Genomic DNA, 18,085 nt, shown 5'->3' on the forward strand with positions numbered 1-18,085 from the left:
TGAGACAAGGCCTTTGATGGTATTGATCTGAGTGTTTTCTGTTGCTCCTGGAGCTGAGCTGTGCATCCTTTTTTGGGCCATCCATACAAAGGAGGACAGTCTTCCTCACATTGATCGTCCGTGTGGTCGAGGAGGAAGAAACCCCGACACCACCCGGACCGAGTTTCACTCTTAAATTCAGCTAAAACTGCTTCAGTCTGAGCCAGATTGAAGAAAATAAGCTCATATCTTAAATTAAATATCAACACGTTACAACTGTTGATGCTATCTTACAAAATATGCACGGTTGTATTTTTTCCTGCCGTTAAACTCAAGCTGATATTTTTGGTAAATATAACGACTGATAGCGCTCCCGCTCGTCCTTTAGCGCGAGAATCAGAACACAGCGTTCTCCTCTGCGACACGCCTGTTTTGTTCACTCGTAAGCGTTCCTCGCCCGCTCCCTTTCCTCTCTCCTAGGTTCATTCGTTCCATCTTCCTCTCCTCTTCATCCATACTAATCATGCTCTATTCAGACCATCATGACTCCACTCTCCTCCTCCTCCTGTCCTCCTTCACCCTCGTCCTCCCATCATTTCATCCCCCACCCGCTCATCAATTGCTGGCTGCTATTGACGACGCTCACTCGGCAACTGTTTCCGAGGCTGTCAATCGATTTGGAGCCGCCATCGACTTGAATCTGCCACCGGTAGCTGCAGTTCTCCTTCTCCTCTATTCTCTCCTCTTCTTCTTCTTCTTCTTTTTTTTAAGCCACTGCGTCAAAAAAAAAAAAAAAGCAAAGAAGCCATTGTACAGGGTGGGGTGAAGGCACTGAGAGGTGCTAATGTTCCCACAAAGGGAAGCATGTGATTGGTTTAGCGAGACATCGGTCACAGCTAGCTGGTCGCTGATAGGTGAGCAGAGCTGAGCGGCGATAAATATGGATGAGGGAGCGATGAAAGGGCCGATGTAAGGAGGACAACTGGAAGGGCCCCCCTGCTCTGAAATAGCCTCGGTCTATGAACAATACACACCACTTTTCACACACACTCTGAAGAGAGAGAAAGCAGGCGGCTTCGGCTATCTTTGTTAGCGTCGCCGCCGTGTCTGCTTCGATTTCTACGCAGACGCCCTGATCACAGCACATATGGAGGCAGTATGCAGGCATTTGATTGGTTCTCCCCAAATCGCTATTCAAACTGAAATTCTGCCGCACGATGTTTGTCTTATCTCAGATAAGCTCTTTCAGGCACGTGATAAATCGGTGGAGGAACCCATTCTCTTTCTATAATTATTTGCCTCCTGCAGGTGTTGCTCTAACGCAGGCGTCTTTTAAGTTTTATAATTTTGTAATTTATTCTCATTTTTGTTGCAAAATTGTTTGCATGTAACCCGAGCCCCTCCGGCATCATTTTTAAATTGAGATGTTGCTTCTCTGCAAACTTCTACGCGGTTGCTGGCACAAAAACAAATGAGAGTATCTGCATGCTGCTGGCGTTTGAATCGTCTCGATGCCTTTAGGGATGTTCGTGTGCGATTTTTTGGATATTGACTTCAAACTTTAGATGTAAAAACTTTATGAGACATTAATATGTTCTAAAGCAAGCAATTAAAAAAATGAACGCTCCTTCTGTGCTGCGGAGGTGTCAGCTAAAATGAAGGACGCAGATGCTGGAGTGAAATTAAAGAAAAGGTGAAGCAGAGACATTTCCTCCTGCTCGCCTTCCTCTGTGAGTTCTCTGTGTTTATGAGCGACGATGGCTATCTCTCAGAATGAAGACAGCTGGTCAGAGCCTCACTGCTGGAGTGCTTTACGTCTCTCTCTGTGTGTGTGTGTCTGTCTGTGTGTGTGTGTGTGAATGCTTCTTTCCAACAAAAGAGAAGAGGACTGGAGGGGTTGTGTTAGACAAAGCCTGCCCCCCTTAACTGTCCCTGCTTAGAGGAGATGAATATTTTCCAAGTCCCCAGAGCTGTGAACCTCCATACCAGAGCCCCCCTTTCCCTCATCCAAGGCTGTGTTCACACTGCTACACTTAAGATGTTTCCCCCTCATGTGGGTTTCATATTTACATTTGACCCATATTATTTTCTAAAGACAGATTGGGGTATTTGGTACTGATATCTGTTATTATCGTTGGATTTTCAGAAGTTCCCCTAGATATTTAATCTCGTCAGAGTGGAAAAAATATCTAAAGGGGGATTGAGGCCATTGTTGTACTGGAAAATTAGTTGCTGGAATCCAGATTAACCCCTATTTTTATGCTTGACTTAATTCTGATTAAACCCTTCACATAAAGGTATATCAAAAAGTTGTGGCTCCTAAATTATAGACATATTTTAACCATTGAAATAAGTGCCAGAAAATGCTTTTTTTTTTAAGTGAGTGTTTAGTGAACCTCCAGATGAAATTAAAAACAAAATAAATGTGACTTTTAATTTGTATCAAATTTGCAACATTCAGTTTATTCCATTACAAATGTTGTGTGATTTATTAATTTTTTTTAGGGAGGAAAAAATCAAACTGATGACGCAGAAATGTCAAAAACTCACAAAAACTAATGTATGAAATATGACACACTTAAATAATCTAATTTACATTTGATCTTTTTAATGTTTAAATCCAAGAATTGGTTAAGGAATTAACATTTTCAATTTACTTTTTAAAATCTACTAATACTGATAAATAGAAATTCAGGTTTCTGAAACTGAATTACAGCAAAGCAAAAACATCAAAACGTGTTGAAAAAGATTGAGAGAAAATATTTTTCTTTTAAATAAATGAACATTGATCCTACAGTTGAAGACTATAACAGATATATCTATATACTTGAAATCTTTCTATTGTTTTCGTGTTGGTTATATCAGAAAACCTCGCTTAAGAGACATTTTACTGACAAATGTCATTCAGCAGTGTAACATTCATAACTGTGATTCTTCAGATAGAGTATACTCCAATCATGTCATTTCTGTAACAACAAACCTCTTAATTCTGAATCATAACAGGCACTAGTGTGCATTTTCTGAATTTCCAAAGCCTTTGGTCAGGAGCTCTCTACATACTTCCAAAAAATCAGGTTTTTGCATAATATTCATAGCAGAATATGACCAAGTATCAGGGGAGTAGAGCACAAGTGCCAGAAGAAAAGAGCTACCAAACACTTACAAAATAATGAAATGACTGGACATGTAATTTACAAACTAAAACTTCAGTTAAGTGGTGACTTTAAGTGTGCTTGTTTGAGTGAAGCGTTTGAGGAAAAGTAACAGAATACGAGAAAGGCTTTGTGATCTTCAACCTTCCTACCCTGCCTGTGCAGGCCTGTGGACACCAGATCCTGGGATTTGAGCCCCCAATCCCCCAGCATGGAGAGCCTATTCTGGGCCTGGCGGGTCTGCAGGGGCCTTAGCAACAGATTGGACTGTTTACTCATCCAGATATGCCATGGTGATGAAGGATTTATTATTTATACATGTTGAGATTGGCCTTTCTTGACCTGCAGAGCATATGCAGAGATTTTGCACAATTTAATCAGCCCTAGTTTTTCTGTGGCCGCTCGTGCCTAAACATATCCTTTTAAAAAACAAAAAACATGGTACTATTATAGAAATGGACACTGGAGTACAGCCGTGTAGTTCGGCCACATGTAACCTTAGTGTCAGGCCTGCTGGTTCCTTTAATGATGACAAACTTTAGGGGTGTCGTGGGTTATCCACATTTTTATTATATCACACAGTCACACAGAAAAAAGATGCAAGTCTTTCATCAAAAAATCCTTTTGGCTCGTAAAAGAAAGTGTGTGTACTTCCTGTGTGTGTTGTAACTAAACTGCAGAGTGAAAACAAAGACCCTCATCACAGCAACCAGTAGGGAACCCTGTAGTTACTCAGCTGCACATCTACACAAACACACACACACAGACACACACTCACCATTACCTACTTTGTTCTTTAGTAGCCAGTGGTTTAAAGTTTTAATCCCTCCATTTTCTAGCCCAAATGATTTAATTTCCTTTTTAAAACTGTGTGTGTTTGTGGTTTGTGGTTTGTGTTGAGGGAATCCTGTGGGTTCATGAGCACTGGAAGCTTGCAAGTTTACATCATCTGGGGGGAAAAAAACTAAGTACACAATAAAGCAGAAATACTAAACTAATAATACAAAAGATTAAACGGATTATTAGCTGCCATTTTAAGGCGTGTTTTTAACTCCTTCCTATTCAGCTGTTGTGTTATGTACAGTTTGCATAACACAACAGCTGAACGGGAATGAGTTATCAGTGTGAATCAGGGCATCGGAGGAAAAATACGCACATGAGAGTTTACACTTTTGTAAAAATAACTTTAAGGTCTTCGTAGCCTTACATAAACTAAGTGGATCTCTGCGGCTGTGGGGTTAGAGGTATCTGTGGGGGGGAAAAGAAATTGTTTTAAATGGCTTACTCTGTCTAAAGCTGAAATGACGCTCTCCTGTTTTGATTGTATATCTCTGTAAAGGAAGCATGACTGGTAGATATTTAATCTTCCGCGGCCAGTATTTGCCATATCAGCCCATTATAGAAATGCTGGATTGTAAGTAAGCAAACTGAGCAGCAACTGAGCACCAACTGAGCATGTGCTCATTTATACAAACTGCTCTGTTCAGTCAAACTGTGGCTACTTGTATCAGTTAATAAGTCAACTCTAACTAAAATGTCATGTGACTTAATGACAGTCCACTTAGAACACCATAAAAATGGTGGAGACTAGGGGTGGGCGATATAAACGATATACGATAGGAACGATATAAATTTGGCCAACGATAGAGATTTTGACTATACCGCTCTACGGCGATAGCGCATGTTGATGATGTCATCAAGCTGCGCCTGTTTTGGTTGAAAGCATCGCAGCAGCTACAACCGATCATCATCTGCAAATTATGCCGACAGTCATAGCAAAGAGATGAAGCACTTTTGGGGAAAGCCAAAAACTGCGCTTCCGTAACATTGATTCATTAATGTTGAATTCTCTCGCAGCTGCTCTATTCCCATGTTGTTGCAGTATATTAATAACTAACCTCGTATTGTGGATGAATAATCTCAGTTGTTCTCCTGACTGAAGTTTGGCCCGTGTATAGCATCCTGCTATGCGATTGCATTTGACCCTGACCACCAGAATCCCTCACGTTCACGTTTATCGAGTGGAAAAAAAGTTGACGTTCATCCTCCAGCTTCACTGTGCTAAAGTTATGCTAACATAGCTGTGTCGCTAGTTTTTGGTCAAGGAAGATGGATCTTTTAACGTCGCAGTGTGGAATGCGAAAACGGAGGCTTTGAAAACAATGACGCATTTTAGTCACATGATGCAGTCATGTGACCAATTCAACTAAGATGGCCGACGGCATTGTACAGCAGTTGTTTTCTTTGCTCTCAATTTTGACAGCCTTATTAAAGATTAATATTAGTTTGTAAATGCTCCAGATAGCTCCAGATAGAAGACATTTTGCCGCGACATTTCAAGGAGCCGGAAAGTAAATAAACGGCAGACGGAAATGATGCAAGTCAAATCATCTTACGTTTCACGCATGCACAGCACAGGAACGTAGCATTTTCAATGGGGAAGAAAATGATTGAAAAAGATAGTGTGGACATGGAGCGTTTTTAGACGAAAATGCTAATTTCAAATTTATCTGGATTAGTGTAGACGTAGCCTGAGATGACTATTTCTTACCCACAACCCCCCATCATGGCAGATGATTGCCCCTCCCTGGTTCACCTGGAGATTTCTTCTTGTCAAAAGGAAGTTTTTCCTTCCCACTGTCGCCAAGTGCTTGCTCACAGAGCGGCGTCTAATGTTGGGATTCTCTGTGCATTATTTTATGGTCTTGATCTTACACTATGAAGCTCCTTGAGGTGACTGATGTTGTGATTTGGTGCAATATAAATAAAATTGAATTAAATTCAATTGAAATATCAGGGATTGTGTCTTATTTACGTCATGAAAATCCAAGAGTGAAAAGAACTGTGTGAAGCTGAGCATTTGGTCATGTTTTATGTCAACCACCAACATACTTTTATCATAAGAAAAGCATACAAGATATCCTGTAAGAGTAAGCATTAAATAATGACTCACTAAATTGTAGAAATGGAAATTAAGGCATACATTACGAGGGATTTTATTGATACCTATACCGAAAAGGATTCTGCTCAAAGTCCCAATTTGTTACTAATTCCCTTTGTGACCACTGAACATTTTTGTTATGAAAAAAAAAGAAAGATTGATAGAATTTATTTTCAGATTTAAAGCTGTATTATTAACTGAACTGCAGGTAAAGAAAAAGTGTAATAAAAATACTTGCATGTGGTTCTGGTGCCAAAGCGTCACTGCCATGACTTTGAAGTCATTGTTGCGCAATGTGTAACAGAGTAAGTTGATGAATTGAATTGACGAGTACTGAGACATACGGTTTTGATGGAGTTTTGCAATCTGGAGCTGATTCTCAACCAGAACAAGTTCTTGACTCGCGCTCCTATTCGCTGTCTTGCTCATGATTGTTGTTGACAAATGAGAAACAGGAGCACTGAGTGAAATGTTCACCTTCCCCAAATTCAGACCTCTGCACACCTGGGCAGCTGCCGCATAACACTGCTGTTTGACTGCCAAACTCAAGCTGTGTTCAAATAAAGTTTAAACTTATAAACGTCTTGTTTAATCGCTTGCAGCTCTCCCTCGATGACATTAAGGTCGTTACGGTATCCTGAAGTGCAGCCTTTTAGGAACGCCACAGAACACCCCCCGCCGTACTTTCTGATAGATAAAACAGTAAGAACTAATCAGTAACAATCACCACTGCTGTAATTACGGTGTTTATCTTGTTCTTATTTGGACTGAAAGTTTACATGCTCATTATGTTGTCAGCATGAAAGAGGCGCTGCACATGAAGCGCCTCTGTATCTCTGATGATTCTTTATTTCAAAAATTGCACAAAATAGTAGCAGAGAACAATGAGTCTGACATCATGCCGAGACATCGGGTTTTTAAAGCATCCCGACGCTGCCGTGAGTCGCCATTAACCTCAGCAGGTGACTCTGGTTTGATTGGCGTGTTTTTTGGCCTGACTCTGCCATGTAACGCTCCTTTAGCATCATCAGCAAACCCAGTGAGCTTTTAGTGATTTCTAGAAAACCAAACATTTTTCTTTTAGCATTTCTGTTACCTTTTTTTCCGGCGAATAAACAAAACACCCACTAGTAGTGTTTTACCACCGCTTTTTAATTCACTGAGCTTTGAGAGGTTGTAACGCGTGGGTGAGCATTGCGTGACCTCTGCTGGAGTATGAGGTCGACACCGGTAGGTCAGATATGGCCAGGAGAGCCTCCAGCTGCTTGTTATGGTTGAGTAGATGAGTACACAGGATTTTCACCTGTATCTTTGGGATGCAGAGTGACACTGAAGCCAGTGTTGTACTGTTGTACTGTACTAAGACTATAACCAAACTGATCTCTGTGGGCAGGGTCACGCAATGGTGGGGAAAACACCAGTACCATGAGATAACTAAATAAATAGTGTGATTTGTTTTGAATCAGGGTTATCGTGCATTTGTGGTTTGCTTTTAGTTTTTACCAGGGAATTATATTTAAACTGTCAAAACGATTTTGTGAAGTCTCGTATGAAAGAGCTTCGTAAGTGCGTACTGAGTCAAAACATCACATCCTTAAGTACAGAGCAGAGTTTAGAGACTAATGTGTCTCGGATGTGGAAGGTTCTCTTTATGCCGTGCATTAAGAGCTACGGCTTTGAAAGGCTGAAAGAAAGACAGCGAAAGATGCATAGCTTCTCAAGTTTTTGTCGATGTTTATGTGCTTTAAAAAAGCAGGTAAAACTTGAGGAATGTTCCTAAAACTTTTCCTGTAAACTGTGGTGCAGCGTGGGAGGAGGAGGCAGGTAGCTCTGCACAGATTTCAAGCTTCTTTTTTCATGTCTAGAAGTTCATATTTTTGAAAATTGAGTAACAGCAGTTGTCAAACCTGATAAAAGATTTTTCCAGAAGTGCGATCCAATCCGTGTTATATAACCCTGTTTACCAATCAACACCAGCTCTGCAGTTCTTTTAATGATACAGCTGAGTTCAACAATATGTCATCAACTTAGTGGGCAGGTTTTGTAAACATGTGCATTGGGTTTATATTTTTTAAAAACAGATTGCTAGTGTGGAAAGCTGCCATTTAGTAGATATAAAACATATCTGTGTGATAATAAATGATGATGACAGTCTAATTTTTCTTTTTTTGTTGGCGATCTTGTTCTATGCATATATAAATAATTTTTTTCTAACTCTTGCCATGGTAACAGGTACAAGTGTTACCTGCAACAGATACAAATGATGAACGTGAGTCACTCTTATTACGTCCTCTTATACGTGATGAGTCACGTTGCCAAGGTGTGTAGGCTTGTTTATGGGACGTCGGAAACGATCTGTTTGCGGAGGAGGTGATTCTGAGTGTGTGCTTCTGTCTGCTTTGTGATCCTTTGTTGTTTGTGTGTGTAAGGCGTTGTGTGTGCGTGTGTGTGTGTGTGTGTATTTACCAATTCCCCTGCCTTATTAATACGAGCTGGTTATAATTAGCCAGGCTCTATCTAAAGCAGGTCAGTTCAAGGCTTCGTACTCAAAGTGGGTCACTGCAGCACGGAGAGGAGAGGGGAGGACTGGGATTGTGAAAGAGGCAAGCTGAGAAGATACAGGAGGAAGGAAATGATGAGGGGAAGAAGGAAAAGAAAAGATCACTGGAGGGGAGGAGGGATAAACAAAAAAGCGAAGAGGAGGAACCGAAAGACAGTTTTAGGACACGACCATGTGACATTTTCTCGAGCTGAAGATGGCGAGAATAAATGTTACATCATTGTTGTTGCTATTTGCAGCTAATTACTGATACGCAGCTTGCATGAGATTCTCAAGATACGGTTGTTACTAAAAGGAAAATATTAAGACAGACAAGACAAAGTTATGCAACAAGCTCATGTTTGAAATTTGTGTTATGAAACATCTTTCTGTTGTAAGAATCCTGTGGTGAAGCACGTAGTCTGATTAAAAATAGGGAATGTAAGTTTAAAAGGAAACATTTGGGCTGATATGTAGATTATTTTAATGTATTAATATTTAAAAAATAAATATTTTTTTATGGATATATGAACATATAATCTACATATGCCACCATGAATGCAACATTTGACTCTGATCAGCGAAAATGCTTCTGTTCCACATGTGCTGCAGACAGTGCAATGAGTGCTGCAGTAATAAAGCCACTTTCACTGGCAGAAGATGCTGAACATAAATTACCGCAAGCATGTTTTTCTAAAACTCCTTAAATGTACAACTACAGTATGACTCTGTTCAGTTAATGTGCAGAAATCAGAAGGTTGCAGAAGAAGTTAGTGTTACGGAGATTAATTATTACTGTTTCATTAGCTGGTTCGGGTCTGACCTTTCAACCAAACAGTACTAAACTATAGCCAGACCCACTTTTTTTGGTTTGTTTGCCGTGTTAAACCTGACCTATTTAGATTTATAACTGATCAGGTAATTTTGTGTGAGGTAGCTCTGCTTCTAATAAATATTTCTAAAACTTTAAGAGCTTAGGAGATGCAAGAACGTAAAGGAGAGATGGTACAAGCAGATTATATACAGATAAATGTAAAGTAGGACAGTACAAGCTAAAGAGACTGATATAGAAGTGAGGATGATTAGTGAGAGATAGGTAGACCATTACTAGCAGGTGTCTTTGTGTTGGACTTTAGTAACCAGTGGTTCTGAGTAGAAGATCCTTTAATAAACACCAAAAATGTTGCCTTGCTAATGCACAACATGGAATTCAGATGGCACAGGATTTCAAATGAAGAGGTGAAACCTCATTCATCTTATTTATTTGGTTGTTAGTAACCAAACCCAAAAGTGGGTAAACTGAGGTAAGGTTGGTTTTGCTCTCCTCTGGATCCATGTGTGAGCTGTCTGCAGTTTGTATTTCATCACCAGCAGAGCTGAGGAAGGGCAGGGGAGTTTCAGGTTTCCTGTCTGTGTGCTCATGCTTTGACTTGGCTGAACACTCAGAGATGAGAACAGAGCCCACCCAGTAACACTACAATCATTTTGCAAACTCACATGGGTTGAAGCACAGGACAAATGATTGAAAAAACCAAAACCAAACAAAGAGATAACATTTTTAGTATCAAAGAAAGAACACCCACTCTGGAAAAAATAGTAGCTGCAAAACTTTAGGGGAACTTTAGGGTGTCAAGTACCGTAATTGTCGGGCTATAAGCCGCTACTTTTTGCACAAGCTTTGAACCCTGCGGCTTTTAGTCAGGTGCGGCTTTTCTATGGATTTTCCATGATTTTTGTGATATCGTAAGACGATTTGTTTTGTTTGTTCCGCTGTTGTACGGCACTACGTTGCCTGGCGGAAGGATCGGGGTTCAAGAGTGGTATGTTAGTCACATGTCCGTCCGCCAGGCAACGTAGTGCCGTACGAAGTAGCGCGAAAAACAAACTTCAAAGTAGCGCTACGCATTCAGCGGGAGGCATGGATGACGAGCGGCGATAAACTTGCGAAAACCAAGTTATGCCCAACTCCACCGGTGGATTCTGACAGCGTGGAAAAGTGCGAAAACATCCACGATCACCAACGGATTTTGAAGGGCTGGACTGCTGCATGATGGAGAGGAGGACACCGCCACGGCCCTTCTGAGGGGGTTCGACTCTGACACTGACAACGAGGATTTCTTTGGTTTTGAAAGTGACAACGAAGGAGAGAAGCGGAGAGTGGATGACGAAGCCATCCTGAGCCTGTTTGTATCCGACACTGGAGAAGAGGACTTTGGTGGTTTTAGAGCGCAGGAAGAAGAGAAAGATGGTGAATGACTGACTTTTCTTCTTGTTAAAGCCGTGTCACTGCACCTGAGCCTAAAAGGTAGTCCGAATCTATTTTCCTGGTGTGCTGTAGGTTACTGTTATGTACTACATGTGCAAATATGTACCCATAACTTGTTTTTCAAAATATTAATAAAAGGGGTGTGTCTCCAAACAGCCATCTCTTTCCTGACAATTCCCTTTGTGCATATTCTCTTACATATGATAAGTCAACATTGAAACACCTGCGGCTTTTAGTCAGGTGCGGCTAATGTATGTACAAAACAGGATTTTCCCCTGATTTTAGCTTGTGCGGCTAATATTCAGGTGCGCTTTGTAGTCCGGGAAATACGGTAATCGTTTCTCACTGTTTAACAAAAACAGCAAAGGATTAATTGTAAATCAGGCTCTTAGAAATTTCTGGTAATTAAAATTAACGAATGTATGATGTGACAGATTTACATAAAAATTCAGTAAAGCATCTTAAAGTATTGTGACATTGTGGTGGATACAGCACAACACAGAACGCTGTTAAAATGTTGAATGCTGCGTTTCCATAACCGTGTGTGTGGAAGGAGGACGGCAGCAAAGCTGATGTTTCATCATAACTCAAGAAAAATGAGAAACTGCGTTCATGGAGACGATATGCAGATGCATCCTAGAATAATATATCACTCAGAGATTACTAAACACTAAAATAACAGTATGCTGTCAGCTTGTATTCTATACAGCGCTGTACTGTATTTTCTTATAGTAAGAAACCATTCTTCGTTGTTAGAGTAAGCACACTTTTATTAATTAACTTGACAGGGAATTTTCTCACTCCTGATCTCAGCTTCACCTCATTCACAGTGTATGTTTTTTGACTACATCAGTGTTAACACATAGTCAAATTTGCTGTCTTTACAGTGAAGAATTAAATTACAGAGTAGTCTGCAAATGGATCAGAGCTGCATTTATTCCACATTTATGTAGTATCGAGTTATAGTAATTACCATTATGCCAAAGCCAACATATAAATCATAATTCTTTTCTGAATTATTTCTGACTTGAGACTTACTAACACAGAGTGCCTGAAAAAGTCAGTCGTTTGTTATAATTAGACCAATTTATCTGTCTTTTTAAATGTCACTGAGCCGGGCCCAGCCGCTCAGAGTTGTGAATATTTCCACCCCTGCTGTTTGACCTAAGTGTGTCCAGCTTGTGCATCCAGCACAGTTGAGAGGAGAAGTCTAATGTAATTGTCCAAAGTAAGTGAAAACACGTGTGGATGAAACATGGGTGTTAAAATCATTAGTTTGAGATTATATAACCTCACCTGAAATCTTAAAGGAAAGTTTGAGTCAAAACCAGAATCCATCTGGTGCGATTAGTATTCCTATCGCTTTCTTGATGTGATTTTTATTGCACCTGTTTAGAGAACGGAAACTTCTTTGCTGTTTTTGCTGTGCAGACTCTTGAAACCTCAGCAAACTTGCAGTGTGTTTCTCCTCAACGACCGCACTTAATCAAACTGAGCAGGGACCTGATCAGCCATATAAACTGCAAACACCTGTGGGGGTCTGCAGGGCACTTTACTAATTACATTTATTTATAGTTAGGTGTCGCAAACGCCTCCTTTCCACTGCTGTTTTGTGTTACAGGGATTTCGTAGGAATTAGAACTATTAAAAGGCACTTCATTTGAGTCAGCGTGACTGCATGGAATAAATCTTCCGTCCAGATAGCTCTCATCTTTATGCCTCATAGTCAGAGCAGGCATTGTAATGTTTTATATGCATGTCCGTGTTTGTACTTCGGCGTCTCCACTTGTGGATGAAAGACAAAGTAAAGTGCAGTTACAAGGTGCCGTGCCCTTGTGAGAAAGTGCGCCCCTAACAGTAATCCTATTTTAATCTGTCTCTGGAGGATATCTGTCCTGGATTACCAAATATGAAGAATGCTGCTAGGGAGGGAGCACAGACACACTGAATGAGGTAATTTAAAGAGAGAGATGATAGAACAGTTGCTATGGATTCGCAGTCTCATAAAATCGATATTAAAGACTGAAAAAATAGGATTATATAATCTGGTGAGTGTATTGCTCCTAAATCTAGAACTCTTGGCTTAAATCATCGGCAATTTTATTTATTTTGGTGATACAATCAGTTTATAATTACTGACAGTTATTCCTAAGAGTCATTGTTTTATTGAGTTGGTTTGACATGTCACATGAAACCAAAAATACCTTTATTCCTACTGGAGGCAGCTGGGACGAGCTTTGAGATGATTGATGGTACTCCAATAACAAACATGCGAATATAAATTTATTTGTTTTCTAAAAGCTTCCAAAAACTCTCTGAACAGTTTAGATTAGCACTTTTATATTTTAGAACTAGGAAACATTACTGTGTAAAAATGTACAAAACCAAAGGGAACAAAGAGGTTCTCTTCACAGAATAACTGTGTTGCATTCAGCTTTTATTAAATAGGCACAGTGCAGATAGTACGGAGAGACCAAAAAGAAAGCTGGGGAATGACATTTGGTTTGTATCCAGTTAAGAAAGAAGCCAGGGACTCCCTGCTGATGCTATTCATACCCATGTTTCCTAACCTCTAAGCCAACTGATGTCCCTGAGCAAGTTCTCACACTCTGAGACATGACTCAGAAAGATGCGTTTAATTATATTTGTTTATATATGTTTTTGGAAGCATGTTCAGTGTTACTGTACAAAAATGACATTAATGTCCTAACAGGAAAGAATAAGGAAACAAGTATGAGAATATGCTGTGATCTGCAGCTCTTTAATATTACGTATCTTCATTAAGTAGCTATTAAAGATAATTTATATGACAGTATTATTTTTTATATATATAAATCTGTTTTTGCTGCCCAAAATGTTGAAAAATATATTTAAAAAGACAAATTGTGATTTAAGAATTTTGCTGGATCTTAATTCTTTTGAGGGCTAATATTTTCTGCTATTTAACACAAATCTCTTGTCTCTACACAAAGCAATAAAGAATCAAGTGTGAGGTAGTGCTACTCTTTAGTTGACCTACAGCATGTAGATACTACTGAAAAGCAAAGGCCCGTGTTTCGCAGAGGAGCAATGGCTTGCTCTTGCTTTTTCTCTCTCATTTCATTGTCAAAGAAGCTGCAGGCTGCATGGAAAAGGTTGAAGGTTCAGGTCAACGTGTCAGTGAACGTATCCCTGCTCTGAATGAACACAAATCGATTAAGGTGTGCTTTGACCTTTTGGTTTATTCCCTTTCTCCTTTACTTTGTGATTTTTCACAAACCCAAAACATTAACTTGAAAATGTCAGACCTTATTAAGTCAATTCAACACACCTGGAGCTGAGGTTGTTTTCGATTCACATGCAAATATAACATTTCTGTGACAACAGACCGCCACTGTGGAGGCTTTGGGTGAAGTACATTTTGGTTTCGTGCCTCGCTTTCTTTCAATAAATTGCACAGAGCCGAACGTGTTCGTGTATGCTCACCTAGATGTTAAAATCCAGTTGCACTCTTGACTAATGATGGTGCTTATCAAATATTTATTAAAGAGCCAGAAATTATTAGTGGATGCTGTTTCTCAGAGTTGCTCTGCAGATTTGATCTGTTAAAAGGAAACAGTGCCTCTCAAGAAACAATCATTTATCATCATTATTGGCACATTTAGCCAGATGTTAAGTGTTAGAGGCAGCCATTCGGCTTACAGAAGGTTAGATCAACATGCCGATGTTTTTAAATAAATTACATGTCAAATATAAAAACACGGGGGGAGGAGCCAAGGCAAAGATATTAAAACTAGGAATAACTATGTGTAGAACTCTAACAGTTTATGAATGATTATTTCCATTAATCAGTGAAGAAAATAAAGATGAAAGAGACGACATCTTCTTTTCATATCCACGGTTTACACTGTATCCCTTGAAGCAGGTGCAGCTCAGTGTAAGCAGGGGAAAATTTATAAATAATAAAATATCTGGATCTGCGCTGGCCCGCTTTGTGTTTGTTTACGTGAGCTTATTTGCACATGTTAATCAGCGCATTTGTGTGACTGTCATGGCAGCCATGTGGTGCTATGCATCCACAGGGCTGCCCATCGTTTGAATCTGTTTAGCTTGAATAACAAAACCGACGTGCAGCGTATTCCACGGCTCTCCCCTCTCCTCGTGCCAAGAGGGTGACGAGGACCAGATTCCTCGGGCCCAACGCTGAAATTAGATCAAACCAATCTGGGGAGAGTGTTTAGAGGCTCGTGCAATCGGACAAACAGAGAATGGGGAGAGATAACACTGGCACGGACTCATCAGATTATAGAAATAATTAGTTGTCATGGATAACAGTCATCATTTGATGTGATTGGGTGGATTTATGCAGCTTTGGGAGCCTTGGATGGTCGCTTAGGAAGGAGCTGAGGAGGAAAGATGAAAGACAAAGAATTCTGCTTTGGCGTAGCGATGCGGCACCAGCTCGCATCTGTTCTGTCAGACTGTGATTACTGACAAACACTTTCCTTCCACTTCACAGTTTACACAAGTGATGCACTGATTGTGAAATCCTGGGCACATAACGATGTCTGAAGTAACGATTTGGCCTGCAAGAAAAATATACAATCAAAAGGCACGCATGAGGGCAAAGGTTTAAAAAGGCTAAATGCATACTGTAGCTTTTTGTAATGTTCTTCTTTTACAGCTTTGTATTAAAACAACATGAGCTGCAGTAGCTGTCTCTGACTTTTCTTTCCTGTTTCCTGTTTCCTGCTGCAGAGGAAGGCGAGTACTTCCTGAAGGTTTTGATTCCCAGCTATGCGGCGGGTTCAATCATCGGGAAGGGAGGTCAGACCATCGTCCAGCTCCAGAAAGAAACTGGCGCCACCATCAAACTGTCCAAATCCAAAGACTTCTACCCCGGTAAGACACCACGACCTCTGCTATATACGGATGAATGATGGAGGAAAATAAAGGAAAATGTCATCAATAAGAATTTACATGATGGGAAAACTTCAAAGTAAATCATCTGAAATAATGACACAAAATATACCACTGTTTGCAGGATTGTCTGAAATGAACTTTTGAGGGGACTTACCTTAAGTTTATTTTTAAACCGGCAGACAAGCATTCGTTTACAGCTTACATTTTATTTTTCTGTTTAAAGTATCGTATTTATTTTCAGTGCAGTTCACTGAGATATAACTCAGAGAAAAAAAACCCTTTGTTAATATGCTGGTCAATGAATATATATATATATATATATATATATATATATATATATATATATATATATATATATATATATATATTAGGGGTGCAACGATTCTCGTATCGATATTGAACCGTTTGATACAGTGCTTTTGGTTCGGTACGCATATGTATCGAACAATACAAAATTTTAAATTTATTTTATTAACTTTTCTTCTGACGATGCTGTCTGTGTTGAGAGCTCAGTGGATCTGTGTTCGACTACTCCGCCTAGGCTGCACTGTCGAGCGCAGATCCACTGAGCGCAGCGCAAGCTAGCAAGACAGAAGCTAAGCTCGTTGCAACATGGCAAATTGAACCTCCCCCACCCTCATTCAGATCTGGCCTTTGGAACTATTTTGGTTTTCATGTGAATTATGACCCTGAAGGTAAGCGCGTCATGGACAAAACTAAAACAGTATGTCGGATGTGCCACGCAATGCTCAATTACATGGGTGGGAACTACTGCGTTAGCGCAGTTTGCTCGTTAACGTGTTGACGCCGTCCAGCCCCATGCACGGGGCGATCCGCGGTAGCTCGTTAATGGAGATTTGCCGTGTTGTGGCGTTAACGTCATTTCAGATTAACGCTGACAGCACTAGTGGGAACACAACGAATATGACTGCACATTGACGCCGACATCATCCTAGTGCAAAGACAAGTGGAAGCAGACAAAAACAACAAGCACGCATGCTACAAACTTTAGCCGAGTCATTTAGACAGCCGTTAGCACATGATTCTTCTTATGGGGACCTGATATGTTTAATATGCTGCTGAGAATATAGCCCAGAAGAAGCGTATAGTATAGCTTTTATTTTGGAAAGAGTCATTTCTCTGTAATAAACTCTCTTTTCCAAAGATGAGTGATTCCTCGATCAGATAGATTTATTTATTTGTTATTATTTTGTTGTTTCAGGAACATTAAATTTAAAAACTGTACGTTTGACACCAAAGTATTGAACCGAACCGAACCGTGAATTTTGTGTATCGTTGCAACCCTACTATATATATATATATATATATATATATTTTTTTTTTTTTAAAGGTAGATAGATAAAGATACATATATATAGATATAAAAAGAAAAAGAAAAAGAAAAGATCATGGTTAAAATGTATTCAAATGTTTATGTTTAGTATGTTTCGTAGCTATTTTTTCTTGAATTCTACTGGTTGGTTAAGCATTACAAGTGTGTGGTGTTATGCTTGAGAAGCGATTGATTAATGATACAGAAATGGAGGCATGTAAACCAGAAAATGAAACATGGATGAATGGATGGATCTATTTACTCATCCATTTAGAAATGAAGTGTGTCTGACAGAATAGCTGGATAGTGTAGTGGTAAGGCTACACACCTTTGGAGGGGGAGTTGCAGGTTTGATTCCCTCCCGTTATCCAGTAAGGGCTGTTCTAAAACCAAGCCCTGGAATGGCGTGGCTACGCCTGCAGCGCAGACACACGCGTTTCACTATACTGTGTATGTGACAAAAGAAATTTGTATCTATTTAGATGCATCAGTAGAAAGTGTTGTGAACCATTAAGAAACCATTTTATCTTTAATGTTTTCATCATGTTTAAACACATACACGATATTTAAAGCTGAGTCTTTTTGCTTTGTGACATCTGAGCCATTGAAACTGACAGTCTCAATGTTGTGAAATAGATAATTCATAAAAAATGTCATTCTCCCTCATGTGTTAACAGATCTTGTCTGTGTTTTTAAGTCCTCAGGGACAGTGGGGCCTTGACTGGGTTTACTTTGCATCCCCCATCAACAACACACACAACGCACATGCACAAACGCACGCAAACGCGCACACAACCCACCAGAGATCAGGATTACAGGATCAGGGGTGAAATTGTATTTGTCTAAACTCTTAATGCTGCCCTGACGTGACATGTGGCCCGAGCAGTGAGGAGGAGGGGGAGGACGCTGCGATCTGTGTGCGCATGTGTGCGTGTCTATATGTTTGTGTGTCTGCCCGCTGTGAGGTGTTGTT

General features: G+C 40.0%; 1 protein-coding gene across 2 annotated transcripts in view; it reads left to right on the forward strand.

Moving 5' to 3' along the window:
* The window catches only part of nova2 (NOVA alternative splicing regulator 2), a 94,041-nt gene that overhangs the window by 6,392 nt on the left and 69,564 nt on the right, over positions 1-18,085 (forward strand). For both annotated transcript variants that reach the window (XM_024804839.2, XM_023154401.3), the window contains one exon: positions 15,615-15,758. In XM_024804839.2, the coding sequence (XP_024660607.1) occupies positions 15,615-15,758 (144 nt within the window). The remainder of the gene's footprint in view (positions 1-15,614; positions 15,759-18,085) is intronic.

This window comes from Maylandia zebra, linkage group LG14 (genome assembly GCF_041146795.1).
Source record: "Maylandia zebra isolate NMK-2024a linkage group LG14, Mzebra_GT3a, whole genome shotgun sequence".
In the NCBI taxonomy this organism is placed as follows: domain Eukaryota; kingdom Metazoa; phylum Chordata; class Actinopteri; order Cichliformes; family Cichlidae; genus Maylandia; species Maylandia zebra.